The sequence below is a fragment of the Cnephaeus nilssonii genome (assembly GCF_951640355.1).
Source record: "Cnephaeus nilssonii genome assembly, chromosome: 5".
NCBI lineage: Eukaryota > Metazoa > Chordata > Mammalia > Chiroptera > Vespertilionidae > Cnephaeus > Cnephaeus nilssonii.
This window is the reverse complement of record NC_137076.1, coordinates 104338744-104365905: the sequence shown is the minus strand read 5'-3', so window position 1 is coordinate 104365905 and position 27162 is coordinate 104338744. Positions and strand designations below refer to the sequence as shown.

At 40.6% G+C, this 27162-nt stretch overlaps 1 protein-coding gene across 4 annotated transcripts in view; it reads right to left on the bottom strand.

Moving 5' to 3' along the window:
• CREBRF (CREB3 regulatory factor) overlaps positions 1-27162 on the bottom strand; it is a 48011-nt gene that overhangs the window by 17432 nt on the left and 3417 nt on the right. For 3 of the 4 annotated variants that reach the window (XM_079772187.1, XM_079772189.1, XM_079772188.1), the window contains exons 2-6: positions 12133-12320; positions 9997-10122; positions 7944-9033; positions 1917-2111; positions 278-467 (exon numbers count right to left, since the gene is read on the bottom strand). In XM_079772187.1, the coding sequence (XP_079628313.1) occupies positions 278-467; positions 1917-2111; positions 7944-9033; positions 9997-10122; positions 12133-12141 (1610 nt within the window). In that variant the 5' untranslated portion in view covers positions 12142-12320. Of the gene's footprint in view, positions 1-277; positions 468-1916; positions 2112-7943; positions 9034-9996; positions 10123-12132; positions 12321-27162 lie in introns of those variants that run through there. The other variant, XM_079772190.1, reaches the window with a different exon arrangement.

Sequence of the window (27162 nt, the reverse complement as noted above, 5' to 3'; positions counted from 1 at the left end):
TTACTACAAAATAAAGAAAGCACGAGGCTACGATAAAAATTGTCATTGTTATATTAGACTTGAGTCCATTTACCTCTCCCTTTTAAAAACTTTTTCCATCAAGCATCAACAGTGCCTTTTACTTTCAAAGGAAAAATTATAATTCTCTCGAAGTATTTATAAAAATCCATTTCTGAATAAATGCTTGAGGGTCACATGAGCTTCTACACAAGCTCGCTGCAAGGCTAGCCTCACCTCCTGGACTTCACTCACACGAATGAGCATGACCAGCACTTACCTGGAGGCCAGCTTGTTCTTCTCCTTCCTTGACCGTGGCCGGGCAGTTAAGGGGAGCTCACTGACTGGGGTCAGGTCACTGATCACTTTGTTCAGTTTCCGCAGCTCATTGCCTATCTGCAGCAGTTTTTTAGGGTTGGGAGTCAGGTCTTCTACGTCAGTTCTCCGTGACTTCTTTACTGCGTATTTTCCTATAGATGGTTTAAAAGAAGATTAAGTTACACCATCTTATTTAACGAGAGATACATTTTCTACAGCCATATTTTAAAACCACATCTCCCACACCCCCCTTTTCTTGTCCAGAAGTCTTGGCATGTTTCAGAAGTCTCAGAATGTTAACACCCTATGCTGGAACCACTAGCCTTCTCTCTTTCCCACTCTGTGACTGCAAGAAATGGGGGTGATATGATGCAGCTCAAGCCTTTTCCATTCCTTCTCAACTCTAGGCTTCCAGCCCCAGTATGACAGATTCATATTATTTGCATGGCAGTGAAAAGCATCTCAAACTTTAGGACTGGAGTGCAAGTTCACCTGCACAGAAAAATCAGGGCTAGGGTGTAATACCGCATATGGTCAGAAAAAGATTTTGGAGATTTTAGATGCTTTATGCTCTGACTGAAAATGTGTCAGATTATATAGTCTTGTGTTGGACTGAAAAGTCCATCAAGTAAAGGTTGCCTTTTTTGAAAGGTCGTCTTCGGTTAGTTAGGTTTATAACTCACAGAAGATCCAGGGCTCCTGCCCTATCACTGCAGGCATGAGGGAGGGCTCTGTCCTCAGAACCACCACACAACTTCCCTAGTGCTCTCCACATGCTTTCGGGACCTATGTATTGGTCCTGTCTTTTCAATGAGGTAGAAAAATTGATCTGAAGGCAAAAACTGGGTTTTTATTCATTGAGAGACAGTAAAGTACAGGCCTGGGTACCAGGGAAAATGAGGCACACGCATACTTCTGATCCAACTCCAGTGTCAAAAATGCTTAGCAACTGAAGTCTGCAGCATGAGTGATTATTAAACTGTACTGAGCACCAATCTTACTAATGCCCTCCACTATGGGTTAATGTAAAAGTATGGAACAGATTTTGGATTAACATAAAAATCACATTTTTGCAGAAGGAATTCTATTTAATTACATCGCCCTGGGTTCACAATTCGAAATTTGACCTACCTAAGATTATAAGTTTCTCTCAACCCTTATTTCCCACTCTTCTCTCTCCATTCCTTTTCATACAACTATTTTTCCTTTCTTTTCCTCCCCCTTCTCTTTCTTCCCCCCACCGTGTGGATCCCAATCTCCCGTTGATATCAGGCCTGGAGACTGAATGAGATGAAAGTGAGTGCTGGAGCCGTTCTCTTTCTTCCCAACCCTGTGGTTTACAGCAACTGTGACAGGTCAGGAATCAGAGCTTCCTAATCATTTCCTGGAAGCAACTAGAAATGAAATCATTTTGCACAGGCTTGCCTCCCTGTTTAGGTAATGGTTCTCAACCCTGGTCAAGCTGTTTGTGCAAACACAGCAGCTCTACTGCTTCGCTCTCCAGTTTGCTAGGAAGGGTTGAACATCTACATACAATGATTAGACAGGGTTTAGTATCTATGCAAAGTGACACAAAACATTTGATCACAATACCCTCTTACCATGATGTAAGCCATTTTTCTGATACACATTACTTGGCAAGGTGTCTCGGTTCCATTCGGATGGCCTTAGCATCCTCTCTTGCTGTGATGGTGTGAGCTGTTCACTGTACTCCCAGAAGTACCTTCTTTTACCTCTCTTCCGAGAGGATACCGAAGTCATCTCCTTCAAGTCTTCCACGGAATCATTTTCATAGCCTTAAAAAAAAGAAAGCCCCCCACCCCAATTTTTTTAAGTGCCACAGATTTCAATAAACCAATCAGGACAAACAAAAAGATCCTTCTGTTTGTCACTTGAAACGTTTCCTTTCATCTGAAAACATCACTGCTTATCACTGGCATGTCAAAGATTATAAACCAGGTCTATAAAATACCTTTTCATATAGAAATCTCTAACTCAAAAAATATTCAGACAGAGATAAAAAAACATAGATAACTACACTATCTTCTTGGTGTTTCTCTTTGGTTTTTATAAGTTAATATATGACACTCTGTATCTTCACATAGGATTGAGAGAATAATGAAATACAGCTACAGAAATGTCAAAAGCACCATGAGATAATGGTACTTAGCCACTATACTGTGATCTTAAAATGTCTTCTTTTTAATATCAATGCCTCTGAAACACCCCAACAGAAAGCTGTGTGCGTTTCTGGGGTGATATCCTACCAGGCAGAATTTTGTGAGGCAGCAGTGCCTCCCACCCACCCCTTTTGTAAAAGTACACAAATGGCAGTTCTCACATAGGCTATTAAAAGTGTATATGCCGTGCTCGCTTTGGCAGCACATATACTAAAATTGAAACGATACAGAGAAGATTAACATGCCCCCTGCGCAAGGATGACATGCAAATTCGTGAAGCTTTCCATATTAAAAACAAACAAACAAAAAAACGTATATGCCTATTCTAATGTTTTACTGGAAACAATCTGCATTTACTTCATTTTTTAAGAAGTTGTTTTCCTTACTAATAGGAAATTTCAGAAAATACGTAATTCTGAGCTGCTAGAACGACTGGTCAGTCCCAATACAGGCTGACCTCTCAATCTCGCATACCCTCAGAGAATGCCCACCGTGTATGTATTCCATGCACTAGGGCTAGGTACCTGGGGTGATGCGGATGGGTCATGCACAGGATGTCCACAACCCTAAACCTAAGGTAGCCAGAAGAAATTGGGCTGCACTGGCCAAGCAAAATGACCACTTTCCCTACTAAAAATGTGACTCCTCTGGAACGGACACTAAAAAAGTGATGACATCTGAGCATTTGGGATGGGGGAGGGGGGGTAGAATTTTACCAGGTTTTGTTTAGATTAAGAATTAAGACTATGATTCCATTTACATGACATTCATGAAAAGGCAACATTATAGGGACAAAGTGATTGCCAGGAGCTGGGGGTGGAGGGAGGGACTAACTATAAAGGAACGAGAGAAACGGGGCGGGGGGGGCGGGGGGTGTGATTACATTATGACATGCACTTTGTGAAAACTCACTGAAGGGTGCGGTGCACAAAGGGAATGGATTTTACTGTGTGAAAATTATGCCTCAATACACATGACCTTTAAAAGAGAATCAGTTGGAAGCAGCAAATGATTTCGAGGCAACAGTCAGGGCAAGTGCAGGACAGCATTAGAGTGCACCTGTGGTTCTTCAGAACACTATGGCAGGCAGTGGGACTGCAAACCTTAGGTTCTTTTATAAGAAATAATGCACAAGTTCAGCAACACAATAATTTCTAGAAGTCCAATTTTTAAAAATTGTTATATAGCTTTGGCCTTTTTACTTGTGTGAATGCTTTGCTTCAAACGGAAGGATTTTATCTTGTTCCCAGTTTTCCACGTAGCTTTGGAAAAGACGCAGGGCCACACTGTGCCACCTGAAATGGCCTTTGTAACAAGGCCCTGGCCCAGGCCAACCCAAAATTACTGGCTCGCAGAGATTACCCTCCTATGCCTACGAGCACCTAACACTGGCAGATGGACCAACCCAAACACTCCCATCTTCCCACCAACATCAAGAACTGGTATTCCACATTTAAGTCTATTCCAGTCCCAAGCATCAGGCGGACATCTTTATATACAACTTCCTCAGATGGTGGTGGTTACGTGCACTTGTGAGAGCTCACAGAAGTGTGGACTTAAAGGGGTGAACCCATGTCCCCAACATTATTTGATATGTTCCCTTAGCTAGCAACTTGTCCTTACATATTTCACTCACAGATACTTCATTGGAGCCTTATAAGAACCTGATAGGAAAAGATCATTAGCCCCCTTTTCACAAAGAAACACACTCATGATGTTGGTGGAAAGATGGAGGGTTTAAATGATTGGGCAGAGCCTGGGACTGACTGAGGCCCCAAGACTTAAGGAGTTTAGCTCCAACTGAATGTCTCACTTTCCCTGTGCCTCTCCAGTTAAAATGTCTAAATGGATTTTTTTCATATACAATCCATATTAAATTCAAAAAGTCATGAAGATTTTTATTTCTTCTATCCCACCCAAATTAGTTACCAGTTTTATTTACTTTATATATGTTGTCTTTTTTTAAGTACTTAAAGGATCATCAGTTTTCTTTGACCTAGTATTGTCACATTTTCTTTTTTTAAAAATATATGTTATTGATTTTTTTACAGAGAGGAAAGGAGAGGGATAGAGACTTAGAAACATTGATGAGAGAGAAACATCAATTCAGTTCTCTTGCACACTCCCTACTGGGGATGTGCCCGCAACCAAGGTACATGCCCTTGACCGGAATCGAGCCTGGGACCCTTCAGTCCACAGGACGACGCTCTATCCACTGAGCCAAACCAGTTAGGGCAGTGGTCGGCAAACTCATTAGTCAACAGAGCCAAATATCAACAGTACGACAATTGAAATTTCTTTTGAGAGCCAAATTTTTTTAACTTAAACTTCTTCTAATGCCACTTCTTCAAAATAGACTCACCCAGGCCGTGGTATTTTGTGGAAGAGCCACACTCAAGGGGCCAAAAAGCCGCAGTTTGCTGACCACAGGGTTAGGGCTATTTTCACATTTTCTAAGAGCATACACCATAGTACACATGTACACACACACACACACACACACACACAATGGACTTGTTAGCTAAAGTCATCCACCTTTTAATACAGAGACTACCATGATCCAGTAAAATGCAGAAATATTATATTCCCAGATCACTGGTCTAGCATTTAATGTCTGTAAATATCTCTCAAAGTATGTTCTGAGAAACACTATTACTATAAGATATGCCTTCATCCCCAAGTGAGTTCTACGGTCAAATAAGTTGTAAGAAACTCATCCTGCACCTCTCTCTTGCCAAGTCCCAGCACAGATAAATGTATTAGAAGACAGAAATCACAACAGTAAATAGATACAGTCAACTCTGAGCTCCATGAAGATGAGGACCATGTCTATTCTGCTCACCGCTGTACAGCCAATGCCTAATACACACAGTGCCAGACACAAAAGGAGGCACTCACACATTTCCCATCAGCCTTTTCCCTTTTTTTTCATTTAATGGGCCATACTGACCTCATTCCTTCCTGACATGATTATCAAAAGAAAGTCAAAAAGGATTATTTATTGCCTAAAATTCCAATCCCACATCTTTGGTTAGTGAGGATTACTGCCATTAAGCTGGTAAAGTCAATCGTAAAAATGTTTACTAGGGATTACAAAATAAACTCTCATTCTGGGGGCCCAATTCTTAATCTTACCCCATGTAACTCCGTGACCCCAAGCAATGTAGCCTGACCACAGAATAGGCTCTATTAAAACTTGGGAGCCAGTCCAGAGTCGGGACTGAAACTCCATTTACACCTCTCCTAGAGCTTTGTAGACTCGGGCACTGTAGCAGCAGACTGCCAAGAACCAGCATCCAGGGAGCTAGTCACCACAAAAGGGCCTTTATAAACTGTCTGCTGCAAATTAAACCAATCAACCCACTCTAAAACTAGCACTCTGAAGAAACTATAACTACTCCCACTTTGCAGCTTCAAAGAACTCCTTCCTGCTTCTCACCAATAATTCACTTGTGCACCCCTAAAGTCGCTTGCTTAGCTCCTTCTTTCAAGAAAAAGGGAAATTTTCATTAGCAAATATGAATAAAACCCAGTAACAACCACGAAACTGTGCTGATTTAAGACTATCATTCTTTAACATTTGTGAGAACTAGTAAGTGATACTAACCAAGGAGGTTGTACTTGAAGTCAAATGAAAGTAAGTGAATTCAATGCCATCCAAACACTCAGCCCTGTTGAGTTGCACCAAGAGGAGAGCCAGCCCTGCAGAGTGCCAGCTAACCTAGCTCTGTTTTAGAGCAGCGCCGGTTGCTTCTAACACCAGCAAGGAAATGCGGCCTACCAGGACAACACCAACTCTGACACGGTCCCCGGCCTTATCAGAGTCAAAGGCCGAGAAAATGGAAAGGAGGGTCAATCTACCAATGGCCTCTCTTCATGGACCCACTCACCTCCCAACACAAAACCAAGTCAAAAGCTCAAGAATGAATTTAAAGTGGAGTTAAAAGTCAAAGAGAAGAAAAGCTAGAACCAGAAGTGGGCAGGTAGCATAGGTCCTTGCCTGTGTGGTGGTGGTGGTGGGATTTACTCACTGATTTATCTATTCCTTTAAACACCAGCTGGCAAAGGCATTTCCTTCCCCACACTTTCCATTTCCCTTAGTTACTACCTGTCTCCTGCTGGTCTCCCTCCCGCTACCCTCCTATCCTAATTCTAAATAAGTACTCAAGCAATAGGGCTGACCTGCCAGACTTGAGGACCACACTGGTCTTCCTATGGGAGGGAGGCTAAGCAAACCACCAGCTACAAAGACAACTTCCCTTGAAATATTTCAAAGCAGATTTTATTAGTTTGTTGAAAAACTTTCCTGCTAAGGAGGAAAGACAATTGTTCTATCTAGACTATACAGAGTTCTAAAGTAAACCAAGGAAAAGGCAAAATCTCCTTTCCTCCACATTAAACTTAATGTACCTTTTCCTGAGTTGCAACCCCACCCAAGTCAAACAACTTGGTTGTATCAAATACATCAAGCTAAGCATTTGTGTAATAGTAAGATTGCACTAAAAGGAGTCTTTCAGTAGTAACAGTGCTTCAGTGCCTACAATAGAGCTACTATGCCTTAAAAACCCTTCCAAAAATTAAATACCAATGTTTATACTGCTGGCAATTCCAGCAATCATCATAACAAACGGGAAGGGATTTCTTTGACAATGTTAAAGTTTTTTAATAACTTGATTTTTCATGTAGGTGTTACAGTATCAACATTATTTCTGAAGAAAATAACTTTTGCTTAAACTTGAAGATCTTCACTTCTTTGTGTATTAACTGTGTTCCACTTGGCAATGCCATTTTCATAAATAAACTGCACAAGCCAACAGCAGCAACAGCCCAAGCGTGTAAATGCTGAAGTGGACCAGCTCCCCACAGGTCTCACTTTCTTTCTCCCTCTGTTTGTAAGCGCTATATATAAATAAAACAGTCTCCTTCGTGCTTATTCAATTATAGCAGGTATTTTTCTTCAGTGGAAAAATACTGTGCAAACGAAAGATGCAGCAGACAAAGAAAAAACTCTCTTTTACATGATTCACTCAGTAGGCTTTGTTGGTTATAGTCATGAGTAACATAAACCATCATCCCTTGGTTCCCCATTCTAGGGACTCCTAACTTACCTCAACAATAACAGAAGGACTTGTGCATAAAAAGGGAATATTTTTAAGCCAATCAATTCTTGGCATCGTTGCACAGCTGCTCAAGAGAGTGATAAATCAGGTCACTTAGCATAAAATAAATTTAGAAGTAGCCCTCGAGGAATCAGCATATGAGCCACAATATGAGCAAAAGTGATTATTTTAGAGCTGTCTGAATAGATAAAAAGCACTTACATATCCAAGCCAAGATATTAAGTCATTTAATCCTCACACTAAGACAAAGAAAGCATCCACAGCAAAACTTCCTATTTCCACACAGGAGGAGACAGATCAGTCTGTAAGCCTCTAAGCATTATAATACCTGGTTCAGAGAAAGTGTCACTAATATCATCATCCTTGTCATCTTCATAATCCTCCTCTTCTTCCTCCTCCTCCTCCTCATTTTCAGAAAGTTCGTGCTCACTGCCAAATCCTTCATCGTGGTCCTCATCATCGACATCCTCCTCATCGTCCTCCTCTTCTTCAGGACTGCATTTGGTTGGCTGTTCACCCAAGTTGTCGGAGACAAAAAGGGAGTAATTGTGCTCTTCTTTTTTCTGGGATGAATCTGAGACCGATGTGCTGGCAGAAAGGCTGCTACTCTCTCCTGCAGCAATTGCCCCAGGACCCTCCTGGGGCAGGGGACTGAGTAGTAGTTCCTGGGTTTCTTTAAAAGGCAAAGCTGGAGTGGCATGACCCTGAAGAGGCTCCGTCCCTTTCTTTTCTGGCCTCTTTGCTACCACCCCACAGTAGCAGGTGTTCTCCTTTGCTGCGTCTGCGTGAGCCTGGCTCAGCGATGGCCGGCTCTGCTGCACTGGGTTGATCTTTACTTTTGCCTTTTTAACATAGTCTTTACATTCAACATGAAAGTTCACCTTCTCGGTATGATGCATGTTGGTCTTCACCATGATTTGTGTGCTTGAAGTGGGTTTACTGGCTTTTTGGACACAGTCTGACAAAGGGACCTCAGCTTGAAGAATCTTCGAAGAACACACAGGGGCAGCTGCTCTGCTTGCAATCTTTTTACCAGGGAATGAAGAGGGCAAAGGATTTTGTTTGACACTGAAAAGTGAATCTGGGTAATACAGGGAATCAGAAACAGACTGAGAGTCTTCACTATTAAGCTGGGCCAAAGTTGGAGTTTTACTTATGACCTCTTCATCTTGGTAAGGGCTGGAAAAATCATCAAGACCCAAGTAATCCACTTCTTTTGTTCCCCAGATGTCACAGCTGGTTAGCTTGGTGTACTTCGTTAAGTCTTCACAGTATGTATCCCACTGTTCCCAGTTTGAAGTTAAAGTGCCCTCATTATCCAGGACATCTGTGAAAGACTCCAGATTTTCAATGTCTTTGCAGTCCTCCAAAGAAAGGAAGCTGTCTCTAGGATTCTGCTGGTAGTTCATCTCTCTATCCTGAGAAAGGTTTAAAAAAATTACACACCATATTTTAGGAAAGAAATATTCACCTCCATCCACGTTCATATATCAAATTGATAAACAAGTGCTTGAACTCTGCTCTGTTTTATTTTAAGATAAAGGCTACTTACATGAAACTTTACCATTCCATATACGTAACATCATTTCCTTGGGCAAGAAAAAAAAGAGGGAAAACATGTCCCTTGAGAGGTTGAAGCATGGTGCAAATATCAAGGCCTATTAAACTTTACTATAAACACTCTTCCTGAAAAAAAGTTTATATTTCCTGATCTTTGACCTAGAAGGATATTGGGACCTCCTTAGAAACAAGCTCATTTACAAAGCAAACAGTGAAGACCTTACCTTCATCACAGAAGAATATGCCTTCTTAAATGAGAACTTAAAGTTAGAGGCAAAGAGCAATCCAAAGAGAGTTGGAACTCAGCCATAGACAAAGAAGCTCTTTGGAAGACCTCGTAACAACTTTTAGGGCTTGGCAAATAAAATACTCCTCATGAGTCGAGATGTGATTTTAAAATGTGATTAAGACAATGCAGCCATTACAAAGAATTCAGTTAAGCTCTAATGGACTAACATGAAAGGCTGCTTCGTCATATACTTTTAGGTTAAAAAGCAGATATTGCTTGGAATTGCTAATTTTTGTCTCACATTCTCTGTGTCGTATGCCTTGCTCAATGTTACCATTTGTAAATTTTCCAGTTGAGAAGTCTTTTAGTATTTAGATATATTAAAGAAAGACTGCTTCCCATCCTCCTCATCAAAAACCAGACTAAGGATATTCAGAAAACCATTCCTCTTACTATTTTCAATGGGCTCATACGTCCTTCTAAAATTACTAGACTCACAATCACAAGAATCAAATTTGGCCTTTATAAATAAAAAAAACTCTACCACAACACTTTTACCACAAATCAAAGAATACAAGCAAATGTTACTTACCAGTTCATACATGAAATCTGGATCTGAACTGTTTGCTAAGAGATCTGTGCTCATTAGAGTCTGTTCCGAAAAAGTGTGGCTTCGAAAGGCATCCCCAAAAGGCGGATCCATTCCGCTTACACTAGGCTACAACAGAGAGGTTTTCATTTTAGAACTTGAAAGACCAATTTATTACACATTTGCCCCATCCCCACACCTACTATTTTCAGAAAACAATTGTGTTTCTTCTACTGTTTAGTACATCTAAGACATTTAACTAGCATTTAGCTGTGGGCTTATATTAGAAAAATAACTAAGATGCATAAAAACAAAAAAATTGTTCATAATACTTAACCTCTAAAAACTAAAGCTTATTTAGCCACCAGTCAGCATACAGTACCTAATGAATACTTTTATTAGGCTATAAATATTCTTCAAATCCATCTCTAATTACTAACTCTCTGTTCTAACTCCCTGAAGAGGAGAACTGCCATTTCCTGGGGTCTGTGGAGGTAGCGGGTCAGTCTAACGCTGTACTCCTGAGTCCTCAAAACAAGCTGGAAGAGAACTTGGGCATCTCCAGTCAACAAATGCCTCCAGGAACGTGATGGAGATACAACCAGCCAAATATCCCCAAATCCCCTGGGTGAGACCAGTGACTCGGAGCTCAGCAGCTTTAATCCTGACTCCTGAAAAGTGTGCAATTCATTCTATAATAAATAAGAAAGGGGAAAAAGCCTCGGCACCCAGAGTTAATCCACCCTTCTTTTCCATTTCAACATCTCTATAAATCACTCTAGAGTGAAGGTGGGGCTCACACGCCTAAATTGGTCCAAACAAGTATAAGGCCTCCCTCTGAAACTGAACTAGCATAAAGGAAGAGGATGGGGGAAAATAAAAATTCCCTCTTTGCCTTTTTGTTCTTATTCAGTAAGTTTCTGCTGAAACATTAAAAAATTATTAGTCTATTTGTTTACATTTTTGTATACATATACCTTTATAGACTATCATACATATACTCTCTCATCATGTTTTCCTTCATTGGAACATCCCACCCCATTCTTCTCTTTCTCTGATTTCCCCCAACCCTACCAGACTGCAAACTCAAAATAAGTGTCTTATAGCCCAAATTCAAGTATTTGATAAACAGCAAACTAAAACTTGAATGGGAAAGAACTCTGAATGGGTATGCCGGCCCACTTGGCAGGGAGGTTGGGGTGGAGGCAGGCCGCTGGTCTTTTTAACATCAGCCAGCAAATTCCCTTCTTTGCCTCTGCTGCCTGCCTGCTTCCGAGTCGCTGCACAGTCCCAGCAAGTTTCTGACTTCCTTCGCTCAGGGCATAGTTCTGCCTGGCCTCACATAAAGCCACCTAAGAACCCATGCCCTCTCATTATTTTTATATCTCTCCTCAGCACTGAACACAAAGAGGGGAGAGGGTAGAAGATAATGACAGGAGGAAGGGAAGAAGTTGTATATGCAGAGTGGGGACTAATAGGGCTTCATTTATTGTTTCAGTGATTGCCTGAAACCAGAACTGATGAATTCAAAGTAGTAATATAAATGGATATAATCACTCTTAAACATGTGTTGTGAGAGGTATATACAGAGGTGGGCAAAAGTAGGCTTACAGTCATTTGGGAAATAGAGTAAATAATACAAGAATAAACTTTTGCATACTCACAACTGTAGACCTACTTTTGCCTACACCTGTATATATGTGTATGGGGTGTATGTGTATGAAAGACATACACAATTTCCTCTTAGTTACTTTTAAATTCCACAGGCATGAATGGAAAGGAACAATTGTGAAACAGAAAGAAGACAGAGAAGAACAAAATAGGCTTTTGGTGGCAGGTTAATTTCGGGGGAGTTGGTTTAGCTCCCATAAAGCCAGCAGATCTGTACACATTCTAACTAAATTTCCATTCACCATGTTCCCTGTGCCACGCTCATTATTTAAAGCTATATAGCAAAGCAGAAAATAGAAGCAATGGAAGAAAATTCACATCTTCAAAACCAGCTGAAATCAGAAGGAAAATGTCTTAAAAAGATAGTGTGTCAAGTTGTGTTAAGAACTGGAGAACTTACAGAAGCAATGACATTGACTTTCTGCCACGGGAAAACAGAAAACCTTACACTTGCTCTGGATGATTTACCTGAGGCATTTCCAAGCCCAGATCCTGTAAGTCCGATCCCAAACTTCTTTTTTTTCTTGTTTGTAAATTCCTTTCCAGCTTTACTTTTAATTTCAGGATCAAAGATGATTTTCACAATGAACGGCAGGTTTCCCTGGAGTGCCTTCAGTTCAACTGCTGAGATCCCTGCTTTTCTTTTCTGCGCGAATCTGTCAAACAGCAACACACAGCAACTTCACTGAGCACCATTAAGAAACAAGTTGACCTTTCAAAACGACCTTAACAAAGAACACTTTAAAGAAGCAAGTCTTGTGGTTGCAATATAAAGAATTTGGTCCTTTCTTAGTACCAACTATTCTGAAATTCACCATTCCTTCCTTTATTTATTCTAAAATAGAATTGGTCATTAACAACTAGTGACATTACAAAAATTCATAGGCTGATTTTTCTTGTGATATAAAAGATGTACTATACTTAATGTTAAAGTAAAGCTCCCATTCACTTTCTGTTCCGTATGAGAAAATATATTGCAACATTTAATTCCATCTATTGTATAATCATTACTGTTAATCTACATTTACATCACTCATAAAGCTACAAGAAAAGCAGGGAATAGTGAACAATGCAATATAACATACCTCTACATGAAATAAAATCATATTCATAGAGTGGTTTGTGTAACATTATTCTTTCAGCTGTAAGTGAAAGCTGTCCTTGAAGTAAGAATTATTCATACGTTTTTAAATGTGTATGCTCTAGGGCAGCGGTCGCTAACCTTTCAGACCTTGCTGCACCACCAGTGGTCCGCGGACCAACGGTTGGCGACCGCTACTCTAGGGGGAAGTAAGGATTACTTTGCAGAGTGGTTTTCATGGTTAAACAATGATTGCAAATCACTCAGCACAGGGTCTTGACTGAGGTAGAGACTTAAATGTTAGCTCCCTAACCCTCCTCTGTGAAGGCCTTAAGCAATAGGAACTAAACAGCTATACCCATTTCATCATTTTTTTCCTAGATCAGTGGTCCTCCAAGTGTGATCCCAAGCACAGCACCATCAGCATCAACCTGGAAATTTGTCAGAAGTGCAAAAGTTTGGGCGCAGCCCAGACTTACTAAAGCAGAAGCTCTGGAAGTGGGGCCAGTTCCATGTTTTAACCAGCCTGCTCCTCTAGGTGACTCTGATCCTCCCTAAAGGCTGAGAACCACTGCCTACAATGAACTCCTTGCTCTCTTTCAGTCTAGATGCAGTATCATTTCTTAGACTGAGAGTCAACTTAACACACTGCGGACGGATCACAAGAATTCTTTAAAAAGACATTAGCTTGTAAGAACATGTAATAAATAACTTCAAAATGCAATGGGTATTTAATTTTAAAGCGTCCCTTTAACATTTACGTAAAACTTTTTTTTGTACTTGTTCAATAGAAACTTATCTGGCCACTGGGTAAAGCTAGCAATAAAACTACTGGTCCGCAATGTGTTAAGCTGAGCTGCCCTCCATAGTTAATATCCTCTCTAAACTAAAGGTTAGAGTGGTACATTATTTCAAAGATATCTTGCTGAATAAATAAGAGATAGGCATCAATCACTGTTGTTCTTGACTAGGTTAATAACACTGACTGCCATTTGTATTTCCTGGCTCTTCACTGGGCTCTCCCCTCGGGTGGGCTGTCATTCTGAGCTATTTGTTCTAGCCTAAGAAACACCATCAAGGGCCCCGCCTGGGCCTACAAAGACAGTTAGTTATGCATCTCCATCCAGTGCTACAGTCTAAGACTCTAAGTGGACTGACATTCCTGCTCCTGCCAAAGGCCAGTTCTGGCCCAGCTTCTCCCCTTGTGGCTTCATGGTTGGTCCTATTGCTGATATGTATTCTCAGTTGTAACTCTTGCCCCGATTCCTGTGAGAAGGAGGTCATGTGCATTATCTAGAACTATTACTTAGACCCCCAAAAGGCATATGATTCAAGTGATGCATTCCACAAAGTGGACCAGTGTAATCCTGGTCTACAACCTGGATCTGAGAGAAAAGTCTGACACTCCGTAAAACCTGAAACTTAACCTTCCTAGCAAGGGTCGAAGACTTAAGAAGAGATTGAGTTGTATTGAACATATATTTATTAGCATCTGCTACAGACAACATCTATCAATAGCTTGGTTTATCAGGGAAACACTGGATTAAAAAGGGGCTAAAATGCTAGTTGCAGCTTTCACTTGCAAACTATACAACACTGAATAGATCTTTCTAAGCCTCATTTTTCTCATCTCTCTGGCTACTGAATTTTCTATGCCATAATACTTTCATACAAATACCAGGTATTTATTTAAAATTGTACTTAAACACTTGGCCTCAAAGAAAACGTCAGTCAATGCAGTTAGCAAAAAGACCACTTGTTTGGGAGATAGGAGACCTGGATTCCAGTTTTGATCCCATACTTAAAACTAAACAGACTTAGGAATTTAGAGCTTAAATTTTTTTGTCTTAGCTCGAAGACTGAGGAATTATAATTATTCTCCCTAAACATGTAATAGGGATGTTATGAGAATTAAATGAGATATTAAATTAGGATGTAGTAATAAAATAATTCTAAAAGATGATTATTATCAATACGTATATTATGCCAATGATTTCTTTTGTCCCACAGCTAATCCAGCTCAGAAACTCAACATCTGTGACAGCTACTGCAAAAGGCTGAATGTATTAAAGAGACCCATTCCCAAGAGAGGGCATCCCCTATGTAAAGGGTTGAGCTCATTCACCTGGGATACATCAAGGTCCTTAGTAGCCTCTCTCCTAGTCTCTCAGGTAGCGGCAAACAGGATGAGAGGGAAAGGCCAATCTACCCCAAGCAGTAGAACCTCTTTTTGGTGATAAACTCTTATAGCCTCTAAAACTAATGACCCAAGTTCACAACAAATTATCCTCATCCCCAAAGTTTTGCACCCATTTCCCAGAAATGCTTGGTACCCTTCCAAATATGTACTGAGAAACAACATGAAGAACAAAATCTCCCACCCAAAAGTGAAAGGGGACCAAAAAAAAAGAAAAAAGACTTCTACTGCAATTACCATTACACAGAAGAAAGCTTCTATAGTAATCACCATTACAAAGAATTTTCCATAACGACACAAAACTAACTCCTATACCAGGGAGCCAGATATAAAGGGTACATTAATGCTTAGATGGCAGAGTGACACTGAGGAGGAAGGTGTAAAGGTATAGTAACTTGCTTTTCTGGATGCCTTCACACGTCGTTGGGCTCAAGAAAATCTCTATTCTACTCAAGGCTTTAATATTAAAGTCCATAAAAAGTAAGAGTCGTAATGTGTGACCTAAGGAATAATTGTTCCAAGGAATGTCAGATGTTTATTCAACAGAAGGGTGGTATTGGAAAATACCATACTAAACAAAACTGTTATATTGCCTTTATGCAGGACTTCCTGGAAATTTTAGGGTGCTGGGTGCTAATGCACGTTATAAATCACCAATAGGTAAACAGGACAGATGCCATGTCCCAAACTTATTTGATCATAAAATCCTCCACTCAATCCTCAAGCTGAACTCAAGACTAGTGTTTCTTAAAAAAATAAACGAGGGGAAAGACTTAAATTAATTCCCTTTACTTCTTTTATTCACAGCTCTGTCTCACCAGTTCCCAGTATAGGTTTGTTTTTCAAGGAAGAGAAGACTGTGATCCATCAGAAATATTTACCAACAGATTTTCTATACCAGGACTCATTCAAAGCTATTCAACAGTAGCTCCTCGGTGCAAGAAGAATACTCTGAAGCAATGAAAAGGGGAAATGATTGATTTATGAGCAGCAATGGTACCACTTGAAGACACCCAGAGTTTCCATCTTTTTCATAATAGCCCTTTTCCACCAGGTCCTACTCTAGGTTTTTTTGATTTTCCATTTGAAAATATGTCGAGGCTTACTATGTTCATCAGGCAAGGCAAAAGGGAAAATAAGGTTTTAAGTAAAGTCAAAGGACTTCTTACAAAAGCTCCTCCCTGGGACTGCTCAAACCACTAATCCAACCTTGAAAAGCCAAACCCAAAAGCTGCCTGGTGTGCCCCAGGAAGTTCACACACATCCAAGAGCTCCTAAATTATTCCCCTTCTGAATCTGAGAGTTTCAGCTGACCCCTGACCCACATAGAGAAAAGGTTGACACCAACCTCTTTGTAAATGAAAATGTCTTATGAAGAAGCAGATACTGTCTAGGATGGCCAATATCTCCCTGCGGCTCCCCTCTTAGAGGGCACTGGATTAGGCCACTGTTCCCTTTAGTAACTTGAGCTAACTGGATCCTCACAATGGCAAACAGCACTCTGAGTCATCCAACATTCATCAGAGTAGACCGTCAAAAATTTTTGCCACACCCATTAGAATGGCTATTATCAAAAAAAAAAAAAGAAAGAAAGAAAGAAAGAAAGAAAATAACAAGTGTTGGCGAGGACATGGAAAAATCAGAAACCTTGTGCTGGTGGGATTGTAAAATGGTGCGGCTGGGAAACAGTTTAGCAGCTCCTCATAAAGTAATTCCACATCTGGATATATACCCAAAGGAACTGAAAGTAGGAATTCAAACAGATACAGATACACCCATGTCCACAGCAACAATATTCACAATAGCCAAAAGGTGGAAACAACCCTAGTGGCCATCAACAGATGGACAGATAAACAAAATGTGGTCCACACATACAACAAAACATTATTCAGCCATAAAAAGGAATGGAATGCTGATACATACTACATCATGGATGAACCTTGAAAACATTATGCCAAGTAAAATAAACCAGACACAAAAGGACAAATATTATATGATTCCAATTATATGAGGTACCAGAATAGGCAAATTCAGAGAGATAGAAAGTAGAATAGAGGTTACCAGAGGCTGTTTGGGATGATGATAATGTTCTAGAAATAGACAGTGGTGATAGTTACACAAGATTGTCAATGTACTTAATGCCACTAAATTGTACACTTAAAAAAATGGTTTAAATGGCAGAATTTATTTTACCAAAATGAACCATCAATAGATTGGCTGCTTCCTGCGCGCCCCCGAACGGGGATCAAATCCACAACCTGGGCATGTACCCTGACTAGGAAGCTAACCAGCAACTTTTCGGTGCACAGGATGATGCCCAACCGAGCCACACCAGCCAGGAATAAAAATTTTTTGAGGTAAGAAATGCTGACACATTTACAATGTTATATAATTCATATACCATGGTTTATTTTGATCTTTCGTAATCTTTGCTGGTTCATGCTCATCATTTCTTTCATGTCGGCAGAGTTCTTGGGTTCTTTCTTTGTTGTCTTTAAACTGTGCCAGATTCAAAATTCTAAGAGATGGTAACTGTTCTGACCCCAATTTAAATAAATCACTTGAAGCTTAATCCCCAAGTAAAGTTGAAAGAAAGGTAAGAAAGGGGAGGGAGAGGGTGAGAGAGGGGGACAAAGGAAGAACCACTGACTTGGTAATCTCAACGTTTCCACAATATGTATACCCCATGAGATTCCCTTGTTTGACAAGGACAGTTATTCATTTGCCCAAGCTCTTTAACAGACCAGGACCCATCAACCACGCAGTCCATCCATTCTGCTAAACTCCGTATGTCCCATTCAATAATTCCTTTCCTTTTGAAAACGATTCAGCAAAAGTTGAACCAAACAGTCCTTCTGATGCTTACTAAATCAAGCTACTACCTGTTTTATGGTGCAGCAGCAATCAGAGATCCCCAAATCTCCAAACCACTGAGGAAGCGGAGGCTGCTTATGCAAGGAGCACACTGGAGGAAAGGTGGGGGCCTGGCTCTCCCTTTATTATGTAATATAAATCCTGTGACTATGCCCTGGACGGTTTGGCTCAGTGGGTTGAGCGTCGGCCTGCGGACTGAAGGGTCCTGGGTTCCATTCCGGTCAAGGGCACATGCCCAGGTTGCAGAATCGATCCCCAGTAGGGGGCATGGGGCGTGCAGGAGGCAGCTGATCAATGATTCTCAACATTGATGTTTCTATTTCTCTCTTCTCCCTTTTCCTTCCTCTTTGAAATCAATAAAAAAAGTATTTTTAAATAATAATAAAAATTAATAAATCCTGTGACTACAACTGCAGGCAAAGAGGGATTCTCTACCCTTCAGCAGCAGTTCTCTGAACTCCAAATTTTATAAAGCAGGCAAGTAAACTTCAACCGAGATGGTTATAGTTTATGTCAGGAATTATTAGCACAAGACCTGCATTATTTATTTTCCCAATCCTGCCGCTGCTGGTCTTTAAGGAGGGAAAGTAGGGGAAAGAGGTAAGTAAGGAAGGAGAAGGCATATCTTTCCCCTCAGATTGGGTGAGGAAAGAGCATTTTCCTAGCCAAGGAGTACTTACGATGTGAGCAGATGTGAGCCTTCCACCATACTACCTAGTGGACTCTGTCTCTGGGTCAATCCAGTCTCCTTTTATCCTCAGATTGCGAGAGTTTAAAAAATATGGGGCTTGAATTTGTTTTGCCACAAAATCTTAGTTAAAGCAATTTTACTGAGAATCCTAAGGAGCTAAGACACTAAATCTCAAAAATGCTCTCTCCTTGGAATGCGGTTTTGGAGGAAGACACAAGACCTCTCAGAATTTTATTCAATTCCTTTCCAAAGGCTCTGTCCAACTTTAGTCTTTGGCTACAGAAGTGACATATGGAAGCTTGGTTAAAATGCTGTGGGAAAGACCATGAAAGCAGGGCTTTTGGAAGAGCTACTTTTTATTCTGAAAACTACCCACTGTAAGGTATTAGGGGCTTCCTGAAGCCTTGATACCTGTCAGTTAAGTTGTTCAGAGTACAAGAATAGAAGCATGGGATAGTTTTAGACAGAACCAAAGAATGCATTTCTAACCCCAGCCACGCTTGGTTACCACTGGCAATAAAATATTCACAAATTTATATCTGTGTAGCTGTTTATAGATTACTAAGGCACATTGCTATACCTTGTCATTTCATATTTGGCGAAGTAAAGTAAGTATTAGCATCATTACCATCCCCCACCCTCTGTCTAACCATTTTTATATTAATAAAAAAGTTCAGCAAGTATAAGAGATTTGCCAAGGTCATTCAGTAAACAGATGCCTCTGTGCAAGCCTATCATCATAGAGACCAGCTCTACGCTCAGTGTCTCAAAGATCCTATCTAGAGGACACGCAAATCTACATCTTCATCTTAAACACCCAAGTGCAGCCTGGCTGGTATGGCCCAGTGGTTGAGCGTTGACCCATGAACCGGTCACAAGATAGATTCCGGTCAGGGCACATGCCTGGGTTGCAGGCTCAATCCTTGGTAGGGGGCATGCAGGAGGCAGCCACTCAATGTTTCTCTGTCATCTATCTCTCTATTCCTCTCCCTTCCCCTCTCTCTCTAAAAATAAAAACATATTTTAAAAATAGTTAAAACACCCAAGTGCACAAACCCTGCCATCTGAGATCCAGGTATTTCCATGTTCATTCACATCCCATGCCTCAGATACAACATGCTACCTCCCCATACAAACATTCCTATTCTGTCAATAGTACCATCATTCTCAGCCATCCAGGCATGGAACACGGATCTCAGCCTTGACTTGGTCTTCTTCCTCCCCACTCACTTTGTTAAATCATGCCAGCTCTCTTGTAGCAAGGATACATGTATGTTTCCCTTGTCCCTTCACACGTTCTCAATGCTTACTTGCCTCCTCATTTTGTATTTACTAACCCAATATTTGACCTATATATCTACCTTCCTGCCTCCAGCCTCCCCCTTGTTTCAGTTATGTCCCATTATAAAATTACTAGAGGCCTGGTGCATGAAATTCATGCACAGGGGGAAGGGTGTCCCTCAGCCCAGCCTGCACCCTCTCCAATCTGGGACTCCTTGAGGGAGGTCCGACTGCCCGTTTAGGCCCGATCCCAGTAGGGGATGAAACTACCTTTCCCACCCCTACTGGGATCGGGCCTAAACGGGCAGTCGGACCTCCCTCTCACATTCCAGGACTGCTGGCTCCCAACTGCTTGCCTGCCTGCCAGCCTGATCACCCCCTAACCACTCCCCTAACCACTCCCCTGCCAGCCTGATTGATGCTTAACTGCTCTCCTGCCAGCCTGATTTCCCCTAACTGCCCTACCCTGCAGGCCTGGTACCCCCCAACTGCTCTCCCCTGCAGGCTTGGGTCCCCCCCAACTGCCCTTCCCTGCAGGCCCGGTCGCCCCCAACTTCCCTCCTCTGCCGGCCTGGTCACCCCTAACTGCCCTCCCCTGCAGGCTTGATTGCCCCCAACTGCCCTCCCCTGCAGGCCTGATCACCCACAACTGCCCTCCCTTGCAGGCCTGGTCCCTCCCAACTGCTCTCCCCTGCTGGCCATCTTGTGGTGGCCATCTTGTGTTCACATGGGCCCAGCCATCTTTGACCACATGGGGGCAGCCATCTTGTGTGTTGGAGTGATGGTCAATTTGCATATTACTCTTTTATTAGATAGGATTCTTCCTAAACTAACACATCATGTTAGCACTGTGCTCATGTTTTCAGCAACTCTCAAACATCTCTTGGGTAATGTTCAAGATACTCAGACACAATGAAACTACCTTTCCCACCCCATCTTCTACTACTCTTCTATCAATATAACACTAATATTCACTTGATCTTATAATTTCCACCAAATCCTTGAGGTACTAACAATCCCACTTCACTAAGGATTTATAACAACGAGACTCTGGCCTTTCATGCTGCTTTTTTTTTCCTTCTTCTTTTTTTTTAATGTTTTCCCTCTTCTTCTTCTACCAGATTGTAAAATCTTTGATGACCATTATGTTTCATGTATGTTTCACTACAAGGCCAAAAGCAATGCCTTACCCAGACAAAAGCTGACTGACAATAAATAGGAAATCCCTAAGATCACAGGTCCTTCTGGATAAGGAGATTTGACAACCTTCATATACAAAGACATTGCAAATAAGTCAGTCATTCAATATATATTTACTGAACATCTTTTATGTGCTCTGAAGTATCTTATAAGTAGCTTGTTAATTTGAGGCTTCAAACATTATAGTATCATACAGTAAACATATTTTAAATTGTACCCCTAGTTTTCTTTTAAATTTCCAGAGAGTGCTATTTGAGTTTCAACTTTAAAGACCTGAGATAATTCTTGTCTAGGGAGGAGAGGGAAGAGGAAGGAGGAGGATTAAAACTTATGGAATCCACAAGTTACACTCTATCCCTCCCCAACTCTCCCTTTCTCCCCCGCCCCCCACACAAATTTTTAAAATTAAAACAAAATAGTCAATGCAGCTGAAGACTGGAGCTTTAAAGAATCATTTTGTTTTAGGAGCTGTTTTGCAGAAATCTACAAAATGTAAAAAGGGAACAATACAATGACAGCAGCACAGAAAGACAATGGTGCAGGTGGGCACTCGTTTGAGCAATACAGCAAGATTCTGTGGAAATATCCATCACAGGACAACCTGGACGTACCCTAACCACCTCGGTACTCATGTTAGCAAGGATCTGGGCTCTTCCTCAAGATGTACTGTCTCCTTTCTTAGATTTGAACTTTTCAAAAGTAGCATAAATATAGACTAGAGACAATTTTGAAATTCCCCCCTATTCTGTGACATGGGCTGTACCACCAGCCAAGACTATAGAACAGCTGATACAGAGGTTATGGGCTGGGGACACAAAGAGATTACTAATAGAGTTTTAAAGTCATTTCTTTGAACACTGAGAAAAGCTGGCTGCCTCTTTGACTCCAATACTCCTAAACGGCTTGTTCAGTGAGAAGAAAACTCTCGATTCAAGGTAGAAGGTTCTCCTTTGTAACTGAATATTTGGAACTTCATTCCTGATTCTTGCTTGCCTTCTTTTATTTGTAAATACAAGAATTCCACTTCTTTCTTTGTAGGGATACTGTGATTCATGATATTGTGTAAAGTATCTAGCCCTGGCACAAAAAAGACACTCAATAAATGGTGGCTGTTTTTTATTCTCAGAATTCTTCCTTGGAATAAGGTGTTCTGGGATGTTGCTGCTACTGACAGTACAAATCTAAACGCAACTCAGAATCTTAGGTTATCTAAATTCCAAACTTTATCACAAAAACCCAACCACCTGGAACGAGGGTGAATAAGGGACATGCAGACAACACAGGTCATTTAACACCCAGCTTTAAATGGGTGAATGTCAATTATGCTGGTTTAATCAGCAAAAGATCTTTGGGTTCACAGAGTAATTAATTCATAAAGCTGCAAACTAGTCATCTCTGTACACAATAAAGAACTGGCAGATACATTACAAGGGGAAAGGGCTTCTCCGGAGAGATTATTGTTATTACTGTTCAAACAATTAATCTTTTTTTATAGTTTTACTGGCTTCACTAGAGATTCTGGACAACTCGAGAGAATGCACTTACACAAAATTTATCTTTATATCCATAACAGCTTACACAGTTTCTAATAGACACATGCACACACATAGTTTAATGTATACCGTATTTGTCTCAACGGGGTTCTGAGAAAGTCAAACAAAGGCGGCTGACTATCCCTAATGCTGGGAAAACATATCTTGGAATAGAATCAACAGCTATCAGAGAAGTACAAAGTGTAACAAGAACCTGGTCCCACCCTCCAATCTAAGGAAAGAATAAAATTCACTTATAGGAATTCATTAGTTTTCAACTTGGAAGTTTAGACAACCAGCAAATTATGATGCTAATCTATAAAACAAAGGTAACACAATCCTAACAAGTTCAAGTTCATTCTACTAGAAGTATGCGCACTTTAAAGCAAAAGACAAAATTAGCTGAAGATTTAAAGCAAAAGTCTCAAACTGTCCTGCAGCCACAAATCAATGCCTACATATGGATTTTTGTTCGAGTCACATTAGTGCTTCTAAAACATTAAATTTTAACTTCCAGTACTTAAACTGGAAATTTCATATAAAATTTCTAAATCCTATTATCAAATGCCACTGTCTTAGGGAGAAAGAAATTAGACCTGATAACATTGGGTACATATTCCTGGCAAGATCACTTGAACTGAATCTCTTGCACTGAAGTCAGTTATTCCTTTAACTGGCCTGTGCTCTCCAACTGTTCCAATCTCCACCCAGCCCCATTTTACAAATGGGGAATTTAAGTTTAGAGAGTCTCAAAACCAGAGCTAGCAAAAAGCTCCTTTGTGATTATAGCTACTAACTCCAGGACATTCACTCTTGACCTCCAAATAAAAGGTAGTTAATGTTAAAAGAGGTATTTAAAAAACTACACATGAATGTTTACCGCAGCTTTATTCACAATAGCCTACAATCTGGAAGCAACCCAAACATCCATTGACTGGTAAATGGATAGACAAATTGTGGCACATCCATACAATAACAAGTGCTCAACTGATACTCAAAACAACACGAATAAATCTCACAAACATCCTGTTAAGTAAAAGCAGTCAGACTCAACAAACAACAACTTTGTGACTGCCTTTATATGAAATTCCAGAAAAGACAAAATTATAGACAGTAAATCAGTACTTGGGGTCGGGGTGAAGGGGGCATGAGGGAACTTTTTGTGGTGATGGAAATGTTCCATCATGACTGTAGAGGTGGTTAGATGACTGCATACATTTGTCAAAATTAAAAATTGGGTGAATTTTATTTTATGTAAATTATACTTCAATAAAGCTGATTTTTAAAAGAGATAGTTAGAAAATACTTCAAAACTACAGAGAAGAGTACTACCATCTCGACCTGGGAAAGTTTAGGAAAGCTTCGGGAAAAGGTGAAATTTGAATTGGATCTCATCACAGTAACAATTTTACGGTGCAAAAGAAGTAGAAAACAGCATATAAGTAGTCATATTCTGCACTGTAGTCTATGAGAAATGGTATCTCTGAATACAAAGGAAAACGCTTCACCAAAGGAAATTCATAGAGATGGATAATTAGTATTGTACTTGGATAGGTATCAAAGACAAGCTGAACTTACAAGATTTCCCAAGAGGGAGTCAACTCAGATATATATTGCTGTTCATGTGCAATATAAGCAGACAGTGTGAAAAAAATTTTGTTCTGTCTTTTTTTTTTTTTTAAATAAAGCAAAATGAAAGGAAAAGTCAAACAAGGAGGTGAAAGGGAGGCAAGAAATGCACTGGGTCAGAATCATAAGTATGTTGACACCGACAGATTACAACAGAGAAGGGAGGGAGGTGCATCAGACCTTGATGAGAGACTAAAAGTAAAACTAAAAACTAGGAAAAAAGAGACCAGCCAACCAAAGTCAGAGCTACAGAGAAGAGACCAGAGACCTGACAGCAGGCTCAGGAGAATGAGAGGAAAAGGGGAAGGCAAGAAAGTTCTTTTCTCCTAAATCGCACAAAGTAGTCGCCTCCTCTTCCATCTGCTCCCCACCTCCGCCCTGCCTTAGGGGAAGCCCTCTCACTCCTAACCCCATCCCACACACCCGCATGTCGCTCAAACCTCCTTGACTGCACTAGCATGCTTCCTTCACTGATCTTAACCCCCAGTTCCTATGCTGCCTTTTCTGTGGAGCTTTTCCAGCTTTCCCATGCAGAGTTCGTAGTCCCTCTTCTTTATTTTCAGAATATGTTGTTCCAAATATTATCACAATGTTGAACTGCAATGTCTGTCTCCTCTGCTAGTCCACAAGCAACCCCAATAGAAGACTCAACAGTAAGAACAAAAACCCTTACTAAACAGCAGTTCCAACCCTGTAGAGTTCCTCACCTCGTACAACTCAAGTAGGATGCCAGACGCCTTGCTGTCGGAAGGGACTCCACAGTGAATTGTTTGAACAAGAGCACATCTGGCCTACCTTTCTTAAAGTTTGATTTCTGTCATGCTTTAAATTTCTCGGTGAGTGGCACACATAATAGAGAACAAAGCAAATTGCATCAGGAATGGCATATAGCAGTCAAAGAAGGAATTTCCTCTATAAATAACAGGAGCTCCTTAAACTCTCACAGACAGAAGATCTTACTGAAGAAAATAAATGTACAAGAACCTGAAGAAAACTGGAGCAAGACAAGAAGTCAGCAAGCTCACGAAGCTTTCATGGGAAACTTAAAGTCAACAATACCCAAAGACAAATAAGCAACAACATGACTTTGTAACAAAAGATGTGAAGGTGGTTTTGGTGCTAAAAGGACAGAGTGATTGGAAGAGCAGAGCTGCTGTGAATTAGCAGGGAGATGACTAATTTGGAAAGCTGTTTAGGGAGGACAGCTCCAATACATCCAGATTTTAGAAGGAAGGTCATGAACTGGCGAAAAGGCACACGAGGCTTGGCTGGAGATGGAATGGGTAGCAGTCACCAAGTACCACTGAAGTCACCTGCATCAAACTCCAGTCCTCCCACAGCGGTGAATTGGGATTACTAGCGAGAATGAGTTTACAGTGCTAACCCACAAGGGTCTCTGATGTATAGATGAACAATAACCCCAAACCTCTAAGAAATGAGATTCTGCTCACATTTGCCAAACACCTGGAGAACCGGTGTGCCAAGAGCTAAAGACAAATCCAAAGGACAAAAGACAAGGTTTTTGTGCCTGGAAGGAGATTCAACAGGTCCAACTAATGGAATTACACTGGAAAAAGTTAGCAAAAGAATTCAAGGAATTTTTAGATATCATCAAAATAGCTTCTACGTAAACCTTCTTAAAAGAAAGGGCCAATTTTAAAAAGAACGGTTGTTGTTTTTTTTATTTGAGCAGATGGTGATTAATTCCTCCCTTCTAACCAAGAAAAGTCCAACATCTCTACTAATAGCAGACTGACTTTGTTACCTTCCAGATAAGCAGTTTTTAGCATCATCTATTTCAACTGCTCAGAAGCACTAAAAAGCGTCAGGCACAGTGGTAAGCACTGGGGATATAGAAATAAGAAGCTGACTCTGACCTTAAGCCCACGTTAAATGGGTAGAGAAATACTGTAGAGTGGGGCAAATGCTAAAAAGATTAGTACTGAGAGGCAGTAAAAGCTAAGAGAAAAGCGAATCCAGATTGCAGAGGTGGTTTCAATCAGACTGAAGTATAAGCAGCCCCAAGTATTAGCATATTCAAAGTACAATAACAAGCAATTGTCCAATATCTGTGAGCTAGAGATCACCATTAATCCCTACCATTACAAATTAATTGAGTTCCTCATAGTCCCCCAGCCAACAGTAGGTTAACTAAAACTAGAAACAAGGTTAAAGGCCACATGATGAAACAGTTTTAATGAATAAGTCATTATAGTCTCCTTTCTAAACTCTTAGGCTTGCACTTGAAATCCAGTTCATGTCAACAAAACTGGCAAAATAGCACATTAAAACAAAGCCGAAAGCTACCCATGAAAAAGTATTGCCTGTGTAATATTTTTAGGTTATGGTATATCTCTGCTTCATTTTCCAAGGGAGGGGAAGGGGGCAACCTGTGTCTTTTTAGGGTTTGTTTGAAAAAGTATCCTACCCTACAAACATCTCAGGCACTGGCACAATCAATGTGGCTTCCAAATTAACTTTATGACATTTGTATGAGCCAAGTGTGTTGACTAGTTAATTGGTTAACATCCCTTAACCAATTAACTGCCACGATATTTTGAATTAAAAAAGGTCCGCCTGCCGAAACCGGTTTGGCTCAGTGGATAGAGCGTCTGGCCTGCGACTGAAGGGTCCCAGGTTCGATTCCGGTCAAGGGCATGTACCTTGGTTGCGGGCACATCCCCAGTAGGGGGTGTGCAGGAGGCAGCTGATCGATGTTTCTCTCATCGATGTTTCTAACTCTCTATTCCTCTCCCTTCCTCTCTGTAAAAATCAATAAAATATATTATATAAAAAAAAAAGGTCCGCCGCTTGCGTCTGTAGATGCTTATGGTGTACAAATGGTTAAAACAGCGATACATGGTTTTGTAAGGAATGATATGCTAAATGCACTTTTAAACCTCAATAGGACCATACGCTTGAATATATTAAGGTTCTTAGATATCCTATCTTAAAGACAACGTTTTTTCAATCAGTATGCATTTTTTTATAATCCTTAATTTTTATTCATTGT